General features: G+C 31.7%; 2 protein-coding genes across 4 annotated transcripts in view; both read left to right on the forward strand.

The window, feature by feature from the left end:
• Positions 1-449: 449 nt before the first annotated feature.
• LOC111633231 (proline-rich protein 2-like) lies at positions 450-10898 on the forward strand. 3 transcript variants are annotated; one of them, XM_023377767.1, is made up of 4 exons: positions 450-600; positions 4880-5165; positions 5267-5486; positions 6191-7614. In XM_023377767.1, exon 4 carries the CDS (start codon positions 6197-6199, stop codon positions 6962-6964), a length of 768 nt encoding a protein of 255 aa, XP_023233535.1. In that variant the 5' UTR covers positions 450-600; positions 4880-5165; positions 5267-5486; positions 6191-6196; the 3' UTR covers positions 6965-7614. The 3 variants fall into 3 exon arrangements, with proteins under 3 accessions (XP_023233535.1, XP_023233536.1, XP_023233534.1); XM_023377768.1 differs by lacking the exons at positions 4880-5165; positions 5267-5486; positions 6191-7614 and adding an exon at positions 9594-10898; XM_023377766.1 differs by lacking the exons at positions 4880-5165; positions 5267-5486.
• A 252-nt stretch (positions 10899-11150) lies between these two features.
• LOC111633232 overlaps positions 11151-12632 on the forward strand; it is an 11566-nt gene continuing 10084 nt past the window's right edge. Inside the window, exon 1 of the mRNA XM_023377769.1 lies at positions 11151-11296. The gene's annotated coding sequence lies outside the window, so the exon portion shown is untranslated. The remainder of the gene's footprint in view (positions 11297-12632) is intronic.

Below are 12632 nucleotides of genomic sequence, written 5' to 3' on the forward strand. Positions count from 1 at the left end.
GTCCGAATGAAAGAATAAATTGAGAGAAGCCCCCACAAGATCTTGTGCACTTTTAGAGTTGTATTGTTCTGATTCATTTCATCCTATTAATTGTAATAAAATTTATTTATTACTATTTTAACTAATTTTGAATAAAGAAATGAGAATTAATAAATAATAACAATTAAAAAAATTTTTTTCCCATTGGAGTAACCTTGAAATTTCAAGGTTACTTCAATGGAAGCTGAAGGGGGTAAAATGTTTAGCTTTAACATAACTCCATCTGGTGTTTAAATTATTAAATAAATAAATAAATTTAATTTCTATATTTAATTTCATTAATTAATTTATTTCTATTAACATATTATCAATAACGTGTATTATTCTTTTATATTTCTATTAATACGTAAAGGATGAGACGGTTTCTAAAAACAGACATAATTGGCTAACATAATTGTCAAGGACGAATGGGCGTCGCCCTGACGCAAATATGTCCTAGTAACATCGTCAGGGGGACATACGTTTTGCAACTTTAAATTTCATTTATAAAGTGCTAAAAGAGGTAATTGACAGAAGTAAACAAAAGAGTGTTAAATTAAACTGAAGTAAAACAGAGTAAACGTAAGTATAAACTTTAATTTAACAGGTAGAATTGTAAATTTTACAATGAATGTATTATCATTTATAAGTGCGACTGAGAGGTAAACGAAGATACCAAACACTACACGAGTGACGTCAGACATTCCCATCCCCCCATTTTCGAATACAGCAACGCGGTCGGGTTACATTTATATATGTTGTTATCTCCGGTGCCATTGAATTCGTAAACACTAGAGAGGTTGAGGCAGACGTTTTAAACGTGTAAACGTGTAGGACGGACGTTCTGTGCCGCTTTCCCGTAAGCCTAGAAGTTTGACGATGGTGTTTGGAATGTCGAGCGTAATTCCACCGACTATCCAAACACCATTGTCAAACTTTTAAGCTTACGGGAAAGCGGCGCCGAACGTCCGACCTACACGTTTAAAACGTCTGCCTCAACCTCTCTACTAAATTACGCTTTAGATACGTAGTGATGATTTAATTACGTATTTATGACGTAATACAGAAAGTAACAGATGGTGATATATACAGTAGAATCACTTAAGTGATTCATTAGTTTATTTCTTTTGATCATTGAATTGATCTAAAACAGTAAATCATGAATAATATAACAATATAAATGATGGTGATTTTCATATTTTCCTGTGTATTAATTAATTAACTGAATTATAAAAGAATAAATAATATTAGCATGCAATACAGTACGTAATTAATAATTTCTGGCTGACTGCTTAACATATCAATCGTTTTGTTATTAGGAGAGTCGGGATGTGTTCTTCCTCCCTGTTGGGAATCGAATGATGGAATATTATATAAATAATAAAACAGTATATTACGTGATTAAACTAACGATTTTTTACTTTTTGTTGATAATTTTATTGTGTTTAATTTTGCTTCAAAAACACTACAATCTTCTATAATTATACAATAGAAAAGGATATGGATTGGTGACATATCCAAGAAATAAATAGCGAGGTTGCGGCTGAAGTTTTCAATTAATAATAATAATAATTGTTATTATAAAAAACAAAAGGATTATTTTTGGAAGGAGTAAGCTTTCTTTACTTTTCTTACTCCTTAAATTTACCAAAATTTAATAGCATCAACGGCTCATTTATAGAAATAACTTTGTTAAGTTTCAAAATGTTTAATCTATCCAATCCTGAGGTATAATACAAAATGGCCTCCCCAGACAATTTTGTAAGGATTTTTTGGTTTCTTGGAATCGTCAAAACGTCGAGAAATATAGAAATCCGGGAAGGACAAAATTTTACTGATCATTATACTTTCACTATGTTCTATAACACCCGAGAAAATAAAATATAAATTTATGGTATACGTCTAACAATTCAATGAAATAAACTAAGGCAGTTTAATAAATAATGCCTCCGTGCACGTGTTTCGCACAGGAATTGTTTAGCAAGCAGTAAAAAAGAAAAAAAGATTGTTTAATTAGCTACATTTTAATGCTTGGTAGAACTACAGATGTGTTATAGTTTGAGTCTAATTGTGTTTGAAATAGATGATAATTTTTCAATTATGTCAAACAATGATAAAATAGTTTTTAACTCAAGAAAATGTTTCTCAAAAAGAAATGGAAGTGGTGGTATATTTTGTTGAAACTGTGGACAAAGTCAATTATTCTGCTAGACTACCACACATACTTTCACATTAGAAACCATAGAAAACTCCAGTTTAAAGTTTCGAACACTCAAGAACTTTGATTTTTTTTTCAAGAGAGATCTCAAGGGAATCCATTTCACCTGTCACAAACTATCACGAGGAAATGGTTCCGAGAACAACTTGAAGATTTCTAGAATCTAGTCTCAAAAACTTGTTAAACATTGCCAAACATGAAGAGAAATGAAGTGTGTTAATTAAATTAGAAATATCTGAACATTGTTTTTCTTTTGAGTTTCATTTTGAAGTCTTGCCACTGCGGTTGTATATAAGTATAGAGGCATTACTAATTGAACACTGTCTTTCTCTTCCTTTCTTTTTTTATTCTTCATATTTTTGTGTCCGAGTGGATTAAACTATTAAACACTGCAAGTAGTAGTGAATCTTTGAATTAAATTTTTCTCGCGGAAATTCGGTGTTAAAACAGCTGTTTCGACACTGTACATACTTTTTTTCTTGATTAAAGTTTCGATCTAAAAAAGCATTTTAATTTTGTGTTTTTATTGAAACGTTTATCAATTTAATTTCAATATTGATTGATTAAAATTAAAACAAGTAACTCATTCAATTATTTTTTTTTGAAGTAACTTATACAGTCGAACCTCTCTGAACAACGGCCACTGGTTGAACATAAAGGTTTAAGCGATAATTACTGAAATTATAAGAAGAATCCGTTGATCACGTGAATTATGTTTCCGGGTATCGTCTTCGTGTGTACGGACATTATACTGAATAATACAATCAATCAATCAATCAATATCTTTATTATATACAACAGTTTGTACATGCCCGGCTCTGCATGGCACTACCGGGAATGAAAACCAGATACAGTAGTTGTTAACATGTTTACAATACAGGAATTACAGAGCTATCAAGAAGTAGGTTGGAATAGTATACAGGAGTAAATACAATGATGATGCAGGTATAACAATGATGTTGTAGTTAAATAAAACGATGATGTAGTTAATTACAATTTGTTTACAGTATAAAGTACATACAGAATTACAAAGTGATGAATTTTGAAGGCTATACAAGTACAGATACTATGCAATATTACAAGTGTTAATGCAAAATAAAACATAAGTGTAGAAGGAAAAAGCACATAAAATACATAAAATTGAGTACAATACAGCAAGTAAAGTAATGATACATTATAATAGAGTGTAAAATACAATTTGAGTATAGAATACAATACATAAGATAAGTAATACGAGCCATTACATTACAACTTTGAAAACAGTAGCATTTAGGTGGCATTGTACAGTATTTACAGATGTCCGTAGCAGTGGCGAAGGTAATGAAAAGAACGAAGCCTGGTGAGGAACTACTCATGCGTGGTGATGGGTGCCACTTGCTCATAAGCAAGCACTAGGTTACGAAAGGCTGAATAAAGATCCTTGTGTTTAAGGAGATCATGTTGCTGACACGGCCAGGAGATGTTTAATTTCTGTGCAATTAGTTCAATTTCGAGACGTTCCCTTTCAAGGCACACGCATTTGTAAAGATAGTGGTTGGAACCGTCCACCTCCCTACAGATGGCACAAAGGGGAGTACGTTTACCTGTGAAGCGATGGCGATAACTGGAAAATCTTCCGTGGCCAGTAATAAACTGAGTCAGGAGAGAATTGATATTAATCTAGGTATGGCAGTGGTGCTCGTCGATATTAGGTATGAATTGGTAGGTTAGGTTACTGTGGTTGTTGTCCCAAGAGTTCTGCCAGCGGAGAAGAATATTATTATACAAAAGACGTTTGATAATACAGTAGACCCCTATAACACTGTAGATAATTCCGTGTTATGTGAATTCCATGTTGTACGAGTCACTTAGATTTTACAAATACGTGTGCCGGCTCACGTATTTGTAAAATCTAAGTGGCTCGTAAAATATAGAATTCATATAACACGGAATTATCTACAGTGTTATAGGGGGGTCTACTGTACTTGTTTTTATATGAGTGACTGTTTTTACCATTTCTAACTGTTATGACATCCGATGTACTGTACGTTTGATATTAATTGACGAATTTCTGATAGATCTATATATCTATCTATATATATATATATATGGACGTGTGTGTCCCTATATTTCACTTTTCAGCCAAAACTACACATCGCACATGAATGGTGTATGTATGTGGTAGTAGCCCCAAGTCTCCATTCGTGCACTATGGTGGTTGTGTCTCGATAGCTATAAGGGTGCGGGAGATATGGGCTTGAAAGTGGTTGAAAGTGGAAGATTTTCTGTTTCGATTTTAAAAATGTTCGAACCGTTTTAAATTCGAATTTGTTATTGCATATTGGTTCGATTATAGAACGATTGTAAACGTTCCAGAAAATTGATCAAATTGAAAATAGTTCGTTTGACTGGACGTGAACAGGAGACGTTCAGAAATAGAATCGGGACCATAGAAATAGAAAACGGGTAAGATTGGCTATAATGTAATTATCTTAATCTTCACTATCGTTACTTTTTGCCCACAAATAAAAACCCAGCGAAGCGGGTCCTTGCAGCTAGTAATCAATAAATTCTTTGTTTTTGTTTTATTTTTGGCTCTCTCCGCCCTGTACGCACTAAATGGGGCTTGTTTTTTTCTTCCATACCCATCGTGGGTTCGGTCAGGTCCACAATGAAGGAGTTGGAAGATGAGGAGAGGTCCGAAATATCCAGGACAGGATTACCCATTAAAATTCCTGAGGTTCTCCACCTGGAATCACTCCTGGATCCCTCAAAGCAGTAGGCTGATCCCTAAATCGAATTCTTACTTTATTAATACCATTAAAATTTAGTGATCAGAACCACGCCACGACTTCTTGAAGCAAATTATTGTTTGGAGTTGCACATAATTAGCAAAACTGTACAGAAATCATTTCGAATTAAGAAAATTTTCAATGAAGACAGTGAGAAGGTAGGAAATTTACTGTATATGTACCGTATGCCTATTATAACGTTAAACTAAATACTTTTTGATCACTGTCAAATAAAAATTTATTTTCTGATTACTTTCAGAAATGACTTTTTAAACATTGAATTCCAAAGATTACATGAAGCTACATGAAGATTACAAAATTGCATTCTTTTGCATTAGCATGCAAAATTGCATTCTTTTGCATGGATCTTCAATGGGAACGTTTAACAGATAAATAATAAAGAACAAGAAAAAGAAAATAGCAAACGGAAGAAAGAATGCAAATTATTCTGCTAAATTTATTTATTATATTGTGAGAAGGTAAATAAAGAAGATAAATGTTTAATTAACTTCATAACTGAGTTACATTTTCAAATAAATGAAAAGATCAGGTGTTAAACAACTGATATTTTATCATTTGACTTCGTGTGAAAGCCATTAAAAAAACAATTCCACATTTGCAACATAATATATGGCATATTATTAGTTATTAATATTTCAATATCGGCCGCCAGTGACCGAGTAGATAAAACCTCTTGTCGTGGGTTCGTGCCTAGTCAATTGGCTGGTCAAGTGTTTTCTTAACGTTAGGAACATCTAAACAAGAGCCATTTTCCGTTAGAAAGTCTTCCTGAGAGCGAAGTCTTTTGCGAAATTTGGGTTTACGGAGGTTGCTGTGTTGCGAAAGTCAGTGGGAAGAGGAAATAAAGGGAAGAGGAAATAAAGGAGGCATTAAAACAAAACAAATATTGAATAAATATAAACTACGTACTTTTAAACAACATATAGGCACACAATTAGTATTTCTTTAAACAATGATGTTAATAGAAGTATTTATTTTGTGTTATGTTTTGATATTAATATACATGGTATATATTCGTATGGAGCAGATTACACAGGTTAATGGTGAACTCTTGAAGTATTTCTTGTGTGAAATGAAGTCTATTACTTATTATATTAACAGTAGTCTATATGATTAAATATTATAATGAACAATTAATAAATATCCTTTTTTTTTTCTTTAGGCAAACATGATGCGACGAGAAAATATGTATGGCAGTCCTTGGTATAGAGGATATATGCCACGTTCTTATATTGCCCCTCATAAACTGGCATCATTCGGTTGTGCAGTCTATTTGATTGCTTTTGGAATAATAACTATTTTTGCTGGAACGATAGCAACAGTCGTGAGTAACCATGCTGATTCGATGTCTAAACAACACGATGAAGATCCCAGATTTCAAGATCCCTTTTTCAAAAAGGCAAGAGAAGAACGTAGAAAAGCTGGTTTTGGTGGTTCTGATATAACTAATGTAGTTCGTATAGTTGGTACAGTTTTTATTTGTATCGGTGTAATATGCATTCTTTTCTCTATCGGCTTATGCTGTTTTGCAAAGTATCACGTGGATAAACGCAGCAAGATTCAAAATAATCCATCCGCGGCTCCGTTGAATGAAGGTCATATGCAGCAGGGTAGTACTTATCCTCCTCCACCGCCTGGATCTTATCCACAACAGCTACAACCACCACCCGGTTCGTACCCGCAACAGCCACCACCTCCAGCAGGTTCGTATCCCTCGCAATATACTCCAGTTCCTGGCTCGTATCCACCGCAACCTGTAATAACAGGCACCTATCCTCAACAAACCGCTCCTCCTAGTTATCCGTATCCTCCTCCAACTCAACAGCCTCCGCCATCTGAACCATACGTAAGTGAAAAGACTGCTTTAGCACCTTATCCTGAATCGCAAGGATCTCTTCAGGCTAATGCACCTCCAATTGGTTTTAAAGAAGGATAAAACCGTGCCTTTTGAATTTATTCTTTACAGAATTTTCACATATATACTAGCTATTTGAAATATTGCTGTTGATGTGAAATGTATTGCTAACAATATAAAATATATATTTTTATTGAAAATTAAAAAAAAAAGTGTTATTTATATCTGAACTTAAAAAACTGCCCTCGAAATATGATAATTTTGTACTTAAAATTACGTTCTTTTCACAAATTTGATGCTATATTTTGTGATAAAATCGAAAATACAATTTAAAAGATGATAGATTTTTCAGTATTAAATTACATCTAAATTTTGAGGAATTTGAAGCTCAAATGTTAATTTTATAATAATCAATGAAAGAAATATTTTACATATTTTTCAGTTTTATAAGCAAAGCCTTCCTTCTTGTTAAATGATATGAAGATATACTTTTTAATATATATATTTTTTACATAAAAGTAAATATTATTTACAAACATTTTCAAGCATTTTTGCTACTTCATGAAATGTATATTGTTAATGCAAACTTATGCATATGTTAAATTGAAAGCGCATCAAGAATTTAAATAATAATAATAATAAAACACGCTAATTGTATAAAATTAGACAATTGATTTTTATCTATAAATAAAATTTGTATAATCTGTTTGTATAAAGTGCCACAGAAAATANACTCAACAACCCCCATCGTCAGAACCATATCCTACAGAATCTTATCCTGTATCTCAGAGATCTACTATTGTCAACTTACCACCAACTATTTGTAAGGAAGGATAACTATATAACTTTTGAAATTAGCCATTATATACCTAATTATTATACAAACAATTATTATATTGCATTAATGTTTTCATCTTTAAAACGTGAACGTCGAACGTCGACGTTCACGTTTTAAAGATGAAAACATTAATGCATCCTTTCTAACATCCGCAGAATGCCTGAGCCTCGAGAAAGTAGGAGCCCCTATACAATGTTTTTTTCCCCCTTCGTTTACTTCCATTTAACACAATTAACTATAGGGCTCCCGTTATGTATCTGTCCCTGTACACTCTGGGAAGCTCTTGTCATGTTTCGAAAACTGTTTCAATCATGATTTTGGAATGAAGAATAAATATAATCGAGACTCTCATGAAGATAACTTCATATTATTTGCCACAGGATCTTCTCCTCCCAGAGAAGAGTGGTTTTCTTCCATCTGTTTACGGAAGAGTACAAACATTTTGAAGGATCGATTCCCATGACGATAGATTCGGAATTTTCTTACCTCCCTGGAAATTGTTAATTGATCTTCGTTTTGCTTTTCCGGCTGTTATAACATTACACGGAAAAGTATTGTAATAGTGTCAAATTTGACCCATCGGGTATTTTGCAAATCTCGACGTTTTCAGACCTGAACCAAAAACATTTATAAAAAACCCCCGAGGTGGTGGTAGTACTATGTTTTTATTTCATGTTAATAATAAGAAAATATGAATATCTAGATAATGTTTTAGTAGTTAAGTTATTTAAATATAAAAAAGTATTAATTAAAATAACTTACATTCTCCTCACCTATGCAGATCTTGTGTTTACTCAAAGTTGGAGGGAATCTTAATGTCCGTTTTCCGCCAAATTATAATTACGCGAGGACTTTAATTTGAATTGTAATTATATAAATTATATTATGTGGAAACTTTACTTTGTTAAATATTATCTAGTAGTAATAAGCTGAACAATGAAAGAACTGTTGTGCATGGATCTTATGCAACAATATGCATATGATCCTAGAGTTTTTTGCAATTTCTTCCTAGATTTACTTGTAAAAGTAGTAAAAACTCTAATAGAAGTTTATCGAATTTATAATTAGTTTTTACAATGTTTCATCTTATGCTACTTACAGACCTCTTCCTCTCATCATAAGAAAAAAAAAGACCATTTACTGATATGACTGTAGATATTCATATAATGAAATAATTCAAATAATTAATTTCTCGTCTTTAAATAGTTACAGTATAGATGGAATTTTCTCAATTTTTCTTTGCAAAATAAAATAAATAGTTTATTCTATTCATATGCATCCACCTATTCTCCAAAACATGAAGAGTCTTGTCCAAAATTAAAGCAATGCAAACAAATATATTGTACAGTATATGACAAAAATGCAGGAATGAACTGCCCTCCATCACAATGAATCATCTGAATGCCATCTTTGGGGCATGTATGATATGTTTAACAGTGAGGAAGTGTTCCTGATACATCAGGAACACTTCCTCACTGTTAGCAGACGATTGTTTATCAGAAACGAATTCGCTATATGTAGATAGTGCAATTACATTTTGAAGTACGGATGTGTTGCTGTCGTGCCTCATTTGCATGACACTTGCGTGATAATATGGCACTTTGCTGATTTACATATGACGTAAGTTACAGCTACTGACGTTTCATGGTGTTGATTTTACACAAGTTACGAAGAGCAACATGTCACGTCATTTATCTTTTAGGCAAACTTTAGCCCCTTATAAACTGTCAGTAATCCGGCAATATCGTTAATCTAGCACCCTTCTGTGCAAGGAATGGTCGGATTAGCAATCGTCTAGTATATTTAATAGGTAACATTTAGTTAAATTTAATATTGTAATAAATAAATAAATTATACTTTTTTTCTCTTCAGGAAAATATGCAGCGATATCAACGAAACTCGTATAGAAATACGTGGCATAGAGGATATATGACACCTTACTATGCTGTTCCTCATAGGCTGTTATACTTCGGTTGTATCTTTTGTTTCATCGGTTTTGGAATTCTTTTACTGATAGGTGGAACAATAGCAATGGCTGAAAGTAAACGTTCCTATACTCCACCAAAGCAGGAAGAGGATCCAACAGTTGAAAACGAATTTTTTAAAAACGCAACAGAAGAGAAACATGAAGAACATCACATTGCTCATCATATTGTAACTAATGTAAATTTTATAATTGGTATAGTCCTTCTTACTATTGGTGGAATATTCCTTATTTCTGCCGCAGGTTTATGCCTTTATGCAAAATATTATGTAAAGAAACACAATGAGAAACAAAATAATCCAGCAGCAACTCCATTGAATCAAGACTACATTCAGCAAAGTGGTACCCATCCTCCTCCACAGCCTGGATCTTATCCACAAGAGCCACAACTATCGTCGTTTCCACTCGGTTCGTATCCATCACAATCTGCAACGACAGATTCCTATCCTCAAGAAGACTTTCCACCTAGTTCTTATCCTCCTCCAACTCAACAACCCCCATCGTCAGAACCATATCCTACAGAATCTTATCCTGTATCTCAGAGATCTACTATTGTCAACTTACCACCAACTATTTGTAAGGAAGGATAACTATATAACTTTTGAAATTAGCCATTATATACCTAATTATTATACAAACAATTATTATATATATATATTATTGTTGGGTAAATATATGAAATTTTATATATTTAATTTAAAAATTTAAAAAGTGTCATTGGTAGCTTAATCCGTCCAAGAAATAAGAAAATACTGATGATAAAATAGCAAGTGACAGTTGCAATGTTATTTATTGGAAATTGAAGAAAAAAGAATCTTTCTCGTGTTATTGAAACAATGTCAAGGAACAGATTTGATAAAATACTTTCAAATTTGTGTCTAAATGACAATACATTTCTGAATATTTCCAATAGTAATAAGCGAAAGAAAAATGTATTTCGCAGTCACTAAAAATGTTCCTTTAACTAATTTGGGTTGTGAATTGGCCAGAATATAGAAAAACATAGAGAATAATGTGAATTTTGCTCAAAAATGGAGATTAATCCAGTCCACATTCCAAATGTTTTCTATTCAGAATATTTCTTTGTTGTAATGAAAAAATAAATTGTTTTGTGCTTTACCATCAACAGTAAAGTTATATGAACAATTTTTATATTAAAATGAAAATAAAATTGTAACAAATTTATAGTTTCAGAGTTTTATAAGTGTTTTCTAATTCCCTTTCATACAAAAAAAAATACCAAATTTTTTTTGAACAGGTGAAAGCAAACTAATTACTTAAATATACACGCTTCTTTCAACGAGGAATCATAAAAAATATCGATTATTATTACTTTGTATCAATACTTCTATTAATTTACTCCTGAAATAGTATCTATTAACAACTGTAGATGGCAGCTATAGATGTAGACAGTGTGTAGACGTTACTTTCAAGGACAACCAGGCGTAACGCTCAGACTGAATGTTTACTACATTGTGAATAATGATATAGCTATAATAGAAGAAATAAATTCAAAGGACCTAACTTTAATTGTTAATTAGTTTAATTGATTAATGAACGAACATAATCGTGTAGAAATTACTCAATATTCGTAAGTACAGTACCTACTTTTAATTTAATAGAGTTAAAAGTTTATAGAAAATATAATTAATCTAATCTTACGGATGGAGTTACGTTTACAGTACTTACTGAACGTTTTAATTTATTCTTTATTTGCTTATTTCTGGTATTTTTGAATATTTAAACATGTTATTCACTAATTTTTAATAGTTTTTAGAAGCGTAAACTTATGTTTTTCGAATAGAAATACAACAGAATTTATTAATATTAATTGAAGTATATAAGAAACTGCTGATATTTTATGGATTTAATAGTTTAATGGTAATCAGAAATGTATTATAAAAGAATTATATCTGATTTTAATATTATTATTTGTTACGTTAATAATAACTGCAAAACACAACGTTGTACTCAGCTTCGTTACGCGTCACTACGCTTCAGATATTTACATATACAATAGCTTGTTCTGTATGGCTTATATCCTGTCAAATAAGAACAGAAAAACAAGAAAATAAACGAAAAGATATTATTTCAATAAAAGTAAAAAAAAAAAAAAATTGTAAAACAATAGTTACCAAGTTATATAAAAATATAAGAATTATCGTAGTCGGAGGTTTTATTAGACCGTATAACATTGGTTCTATTAATATTGACTGAGAGGTTAATTTTACTGAGATCTTTGGTCAAATTAATGAAATCCTATTTAGAGATTTGTGACAGTTGTTGATTAGTTTATTGTTGTAATGGCGATTTTATGGAAACCACATGCCCCAGTATGAATTTAAATGGACAGGGAAATGTACAGTACGTATTGAATCAAAAAGTTTGTTATATTAATACCATCGTTTCTCTGTTCAGATCGATATGAAAAACCATTTTATTTACGTTGGAAGTTATATCCTATGAAAAGGGAGTTTCCCATGTTTCTCTAAATAGATCATATAAGTCATTAAGAAATACAGGAAGAAAAAAAAAAGAAAATTTCAATAGAACGAACGTTTAAATCATATAGCTTAAGTTATATTCATTTTATTTATTATCTGTAAGAGAAAATGAACATGAATGACAAACATAAACTTCAATCGATTTAGAAGAAATCCCACAACAAATAGGAAACTTTTCGTGTCAGGCAATTTTCAAAAGAAGAAGAATTTAAGTCAAACATGATGCATTTACATAAAAGTATATCTTCTTTCTCTCAGTTTCTCCACAAATAATAATAAATTAAATACTTTGTTGGATGGTTATTTCAGTAAATAATTGCTATGATGTAGAAACAGATGTGACATCCTAACTGCATATTAATGATGTCTGAGAGATAGGATAGAAAACTTTTTTATTATTTTATGGACAACTTCCTGAGGTTC

Source organism: Centruroides sculpturatus, unplaced genomic scaffold (genome assembly GCF_000671375.1).
Source record: "Centruroides sculpturatus isolate CEXI.00-Female unplaced genomic scaffold, Cexi_2.0 scaffold818, whole genome shotgun sequence".
Classification (NCBI taxonomy): domain Eukaryota; kingdom Metazoa; phylum Arthropoda; class Arachnida; order Scorpiones; family Buthidae; genus Centruroides; species Centruroides sculpturatus.